The sequence below is a fragment of the Podarcis pityusensis genome (assembly GCF_964106645.2).
Source record: "Podarcis pityusensis genome assembly, chromosome: 3".
In the NCBI taxonomy this organism is placed as follows: domain Eukaryota; kingdom Metazoa; phylum Chordata; class Lepidosauria; order Squamata; family Lacertidae; genus Podarcis; species Podarcis pityusensis.
In genome coordinates this window covers 104020579-104026407 of record NC_138026.1, presented here as the reverse complement: position 1 = coordinate 104026407, position 5829 = coordinate 104020579, and the positions used below count along the sequence as shown (strand labels likewise).

The following is a 5829-nucleotide window of genomic DNA, read 5'->3' as shown; positions in this document are numbered from 1 at the left end:
CATGTTAGCATAGGAAGAGGGAGGGCGTAAACGAGTTCTTTGCGGCGATTGGGTACCTGAGACCCTCTGCCGGCAATGACTGAAAGAGCACCGGGCGTACCAGAGGAAAGCGGGGGGTGGGGTTTCCTTACTTCCCTTTCTTTCTTTTTTTAAAGACCCGCCCTTTGAGGCAACGTTGGAAAGGAGCGAAGCCACGTCATGAGATCGGAGAGAGGGGGCGTGGCCACGGAACCGGGAGGGGGAGGGAAAGGGGCGTGGCATCTGGCCGCCGCACCTGGGCGTTCGACGTAAAACTCCGAGGGGGCCGAAGCCAATAGCCGGAGAGTTGGGCGGTGGCAGGACGCAAGCGCGGAGAGTTCAGGGGTGGCCGCGAGAGGAGGCGATGGTGGCCGGGTAGGTCCAAACTTCGTCCGGTGTCGCTTTAGGAGTAGCTGGCGGCGTTGGGAGCAGGTGAGGCGGTGGAGTCAGTCCCCATTGTCCTGGGCTTTCGCCACCTGAGGCATTAACAGGGCACTCTTACCTAGAAGAAGCCATAGAGTTCAGTGGGGCTTACTCCCGCGTAAGTGGCTGCAGGACCAAGCCCTGTTGAGTTCTATGGGGCAGCATTCCCTGCCTTGAACAGCGTTGGAAAGCGGGGCGGGCAGCTTTTATTCAGAAAGGAAAGCAGACCGATCAACCACCAATATATATATTTTTAAAAAAGGTTGCCTCAGGTTGTCGGCCCTGCTCAGAGTAGACCTGTTGAAACCAATGGGCATTTGTTTTGCCATAGAAGGGGGTGGATGGGTTTTAAGAAACCTATTCCCATCCCCACCCCCGCGCGCACAAAAAATAAGAATGGCCCAATTCCTCTAACATTAAAAATCTTTTTTAAAACTCTAAAAAGAAAGAGGGAGAAAATGTGCTGTCGCTTTTCTGCGTTGCAGGCTGTCTTCAATATCTCTTCTCCTTTCCCCAGCCCAGAAAAGCAGAATAGGAAACAATGTTAATCATCTTACAGGTTAGTAAATAGGAGTAAACCGCTCACAGGGGGGAAAAAACTCCAGTGAGAGAGCTGTTTCCAGTTATAAACCTCATCCCTGATCAAATAATGCCCAGACTTTTAGCCAAAATTTAATTGGCGGAGTACAAGTCAAAAAAACAACAAAAAAACGGGGAAGAGGGGAGAGGATATGTGCTTTCCTTTTCATTTCTTCACATTACAGTTGTATTGTTCCAGCTGCTGCTGGAATTAGTTCCAGGTTTGCTTACCAAGCAGAACTGGAGAGCTGGGAGATGGCTTAAGTTGTGTATGTACTGCTTTATGCTTGATGAAGGGAAGGGGGGAATGAGTTAACAGGGGGCCAAGGGGTCAACGATTTCTAGAGGTTTGTCTTTGTACTTCAAAGTCTAAAGGTTTGTTGATAGTGCCTTGCAAAATCCCAAATCTGGGTTCAAACAAATAGAAACTACTAGTAGTACTTCTATTTGGTTTGTATTTAGCACCCACCATATGCTAGGAGATACTCAGTTACTATCACACCGCATTTCCTCCCCTATGGTATTAAAATGGTTAGAAATTCCAGATCCACTAAACAACTGGATTTTTATTTTTTTAAAGGGTTCAGGCATGACTACATTAAAACGTATGGTTGGGAGATAGACTTATTTAGTGGGCACATGTAGCAAGTAACAGCTGTTGTACCCATAGTGAATAGATAAAGTTGGAGGGGAGGAGGAAATGCCACCTCTGCCATTAGCTTTTTAATCCAGCCTGATTCTAAGTCCTGTGGGTGCAATGCACATTGTTGTTAAACTCTTAATATTCACACCCTTGTCCCAGTAATTGACTGCCATGCATTGTGTGCTGAATTGCATTAAGTGCAATTGACAGTTCTTAGCTATTTAAAAGGTCTCTGCACAAAGTGCCTTACAGTAGGAAATACTGTAGTTTAAAATGGGAAAAGAGGAAGTATGTAGAACCTTAAATGTGACACGTTACACATAGTGTCACAATAAATTAGGTAATTAGACTTTGGCATTTGAGTGAATATGCAGAATTTGCAATAAGCTTGATGTTATCTCAAGAAATGTAAAGGTTTCCTGGCAGACAGCTGTGCTCCTTGATTCCTTCATTTACATCCCAGACTGCCTATTCCACCTGTGTGAAAGTCTACTTTGAACTGTGCCAGGTGTTCAGCTAAAGGTTGAATACCAAACAAGTTCCTGGTTAACAGATGCTGGACTCCCTACTGAAAATGAGGTTTAACAATATGTAAGCATGACACAGCCAGTCTTTTGAAGTAAGAAGGCATAGCTAGGCAGGTGGCCTTATTACTGTGCATCTGTCAATACCTAGAACATATTTTCATTGTGGCTTTTCATGGCAACTCAGTTTTGGTTGTGGAAACCCAAAATGCAGGTGGTAGGAGGAATAAGGAAATAGAGACTCTAAAAGGTATAAATGCCTGATTGTTACCCACAATTGTAGTAGTTGTTGTTTTATTCTTATATGTATTTAATTAATCATAACATTTATTAGCTGCCTTTCCAACTAAATGGTCACTCTGTCTTTTTTTTTTTGCTAGGACCATGGCTGTTACACAACCAAGGATTTCTACGCTATATTTCCTCTGTTGCCTAGTCCTTGCATCTTCTATGTCCTCTTTTGCAGAGGACCACGCAGATGGGAGTCATCAGGCAAACGTGCGTCTTGATAAGAACATGGTACAAGATAAGGAGTATGTATTCTCTGCAGTCACACTCAATATAAATAAGTGGGGGAAAGGAGGGTCTGATATGGCATTTGATATAATAGCAGAATTGAATTCAACAAAGTGTTCCAGTGCAGAGTGCCAGCCAGCCAGCCTTTTTCCTACTCCATTTCCCCTCCCACCTGACTTTCTGTCTCATCCCCCGCACACACAAAGAAACACACCAGTCAGTCAGCATGCTGTGGTTACTGAGCACACTCAGTTCCCATTGGGCTCTGTTTAGGTTAGTTCGGGAAGCCTTTGTCCCTCCAAAAGTGGCTGAACTACAACTCCCATCAGCCTCTGCAAGCATGGCCGACGGCTATATTGCCTGTAAAATCTCTCATAAGCTCTGTTTCATGTAGTCCACCTGGTATGACTGCAACTAACATGTGTTTTTTTGTTGTTGTTGTTGTTATATACAGTAAATAGTCTCAGGGGAAGCTCAAGCAGTCTTGGGACTGTGTGGGGGAGAAGATTAGTTCTCTTTCCTCTCTGCTGTGGTCCCATCTCTCTGAAGATAGTATCCACATTTCAATCGAAGTCTGGCTTTTAAATGCATATTGCATTACCTATATGCACACATCTGCATGTTCGTTACATTCAGTGGGTGTGTGGTTGTATCGGTGCGCACTAAGATTCGTCGTATTCTTACTCTGCAGCCACATCATGGAACATTTAGAAGGCGTCATTGACAAACCAGAATCTGAGATGTCGCCACAAGAGCTGCAGCTTCATTACTTCAAAATGCATGACTACGATGGCAACAATCTGCTTGATGGGCTTGAACTTGCCACTGCCATCTCACATGTTCACAAAGAGGTGAGCGCTAATTTCCTGGAACAGAAAATCTGATAGGCTGGTGAACAGTGTCTGTGAGCAAGCTTATCTTTTAATATATATGGGTTGGAAATGTCTATAACATTTTGCATATATATATATATATATAGTGGCAGTTTAATCCAAAGACTTATCCCGTGGGGATCAGCTCTCTCAAAGATTCCACGCTATACCAAATTTTAAATAACCTGTAGATTACAAAACTTGCCAATAGTTTTTAAGTGTGACCTGGTTTGAGGGGTGGGTGAGCGGAGGAGATGCAGCACTCTTTGAGAGACGGTCAAATTGAAAAATCTTGTTTTGTACCTTTCTGAGTCTAAGACCTGCCAGGCCCACTCAACTTTTTTCTAGCCTTCATTAGCTAATTTCTAGGAAACCCAAGTGCAGCCCTCAAGGGCAGAATACAGAGTGGGACCGTTCTGATTTCCAAATGTGCTCGTCTGCTAAAACCAATCTATCTCTCCCCCCCCCCTTTTTTCCTGTAGGAAGGTGGAGAACACACCCAGACAATGAAAGATGAGGAGTTAATTAGTTTGATAGACGGCGTCTTGCGTGATGATGATAAAAATAATGATGGCTACATTGACTATGCTGAGTTTGCAAAGTCACTGGAATGATGATTTCTTTAAAAATCTTTTAGTTCATGTGACCCAGTACAATGTGATTCCTTACTGTATGTTGGTTTGTGTGTTCTCTACCCTTTGGGCTGCAAAATTAATGGTAGAAAAGTGAGATGGCTACACTTTCGTTTCTTATACTTTGGAGAGCAAAAAGATTACGATGGGAACTATTATTTGATACAATCTTATTAGTTAACAATGGAACAATACAACCCATCTGTGTTAGCAAATTATTTGGCAGTTGTCTTAAAAACTTGCTTCAATGAGCTATCATCTAAGTCACTGTACTCCAGAATAACTTCTGGAGGACTCAAAAAGGCATTAATTATAAAGGTCATAGCACTACAGAGTCTTAAATGCCATAATTATATCCTAAAACCAACAGTATGATTTTGTTTGTGCTTTGAGTTCACCATTATTATTATTATTTTGCAAAAATTGGGAGTATAGGCACGATGCAAGTTTAAACTCTTTCAAGATCTATCAGCAGGAGAGTTAAGTAGCTAATTAAATCTCCATTAAAATGGATGAGTTTAAAAGTGCTTAGTCTTTGCACTGTACCCTAAATCTCTAAATAGATGTTTGTCATTGTAGACATATGTCTGTCTTTCAGTTTTCTCATCTTTTGTCTTTCAGTTGTCTCATGTTCTGTCACTACCTTACTGGGTTTTGCTGTTCCTTAAATTATAACCTTATAAGAAAACTGGTTGTTGAATTTTAAATTAAGTATATATATATATATTATATACTTAATATATTTAGTGTTATGTGTATTATACACCATCAGTACAGTATTTTACTTCGGAGTTCGTTTTCAGAAAGTGTAGGTTAAATACTTTCATTCAATGAGGTCTTAATGCCAAGAACTATGTTAGCTAATGAAAGTTTATAATCACACTGAAATGCTGCCATGTTAAGGTTCTTGCCAGTGTACCTTGACACAAATTCATGGTGTGAGCTATGAAAAGACTTTCTCATTTTTTTCCTAAAAGAAACTCTATAACGAGTGTTTAAATACTTGAATGGTCTGCTTATTCTAAAGGGTTCTAAAACTATATACATCTATGTTGTCTTAACAGCCTTGTGCAGATCTACAGTGATAATCTAAACTGCCCTGTTGTTTGTCCTGTTGTATAAAACAGAAGCATACGTTTAATCAAGCGAACTATATTCAGAAACAGAAAGCCAAAATGCTCCTCTGTAAATTGCGTAAGAGACCTATTTTCTGTATAAAAAATATTCTTATATGAAGTGCATTTGTAAAAATTGCTTCCTTTGTTAACTGTGTAATAAAAATGTGGATTGTACTATGTTCGTCTAATTGTTAGGTTTTTAGCATAGTTCATGTGATAAATACAAAAACAATAAAATCCGATGTGCTGGAAGCTTTTACCCCCTCGAACATGGGAAATATGCATAAATTCTGCAAATATATTTGCTTCCTATACCGGTCTTCCTTCTCACTCATCTTTCCGTGCTAATACCATTTGAATGAGACCACGCTGGAAAGTTTGCAGAGCTCTAACTTTTGTGTTTCAAACTGTTTTCTTTAAAATTGGGGGGTGGGGGGGAGCAACCTGTGTCTTCAGACTTTGTTGGGCTCCCACTTTTGACCATCCCAAGGTTGCTGCGGTTGA

General features: G+C 41.3%; 1 protein-coding gene across 2 annotated transcripts; it reads left to right on the top strand.

The window, feature by feature from the left end:
• Positions 1 to 242: 242 nt before the first annotated feature.
• Positions 243 to 5499, top strand: MCFD2 (multiple coagulation factor deficiency 2, ER cargo receptor complex subunit). Of its 2 annotated transcripts, none has more exons than XM_080998221.1 (4): positions 243 to 393; positions 2568 to 2720; positions 3395 to 3554; positions 4058 to 5499. In XM_080998221.1, the coding sequence occupies exons 1-4, from the start codon at positions 383 to 385 to the stop codon at positions 4187 to 4189; spliced, it is 456 nt and encodes a 151-aa protein (XP_080854347.1). In that variant the 5' UTR covers positions 243 to 382; the 3' UTR covers positions 4190 to 5499. The 2 variants fall into 2 exon arrangements, with proteins under 2 accessions (XP_080854347.1, XP_080854348.1); XM_080998222.1 differs by having other exon boundaries at positions 283 to 450.
• Positions 5500 to 5829: the final 330 nt, after the last annotated feature.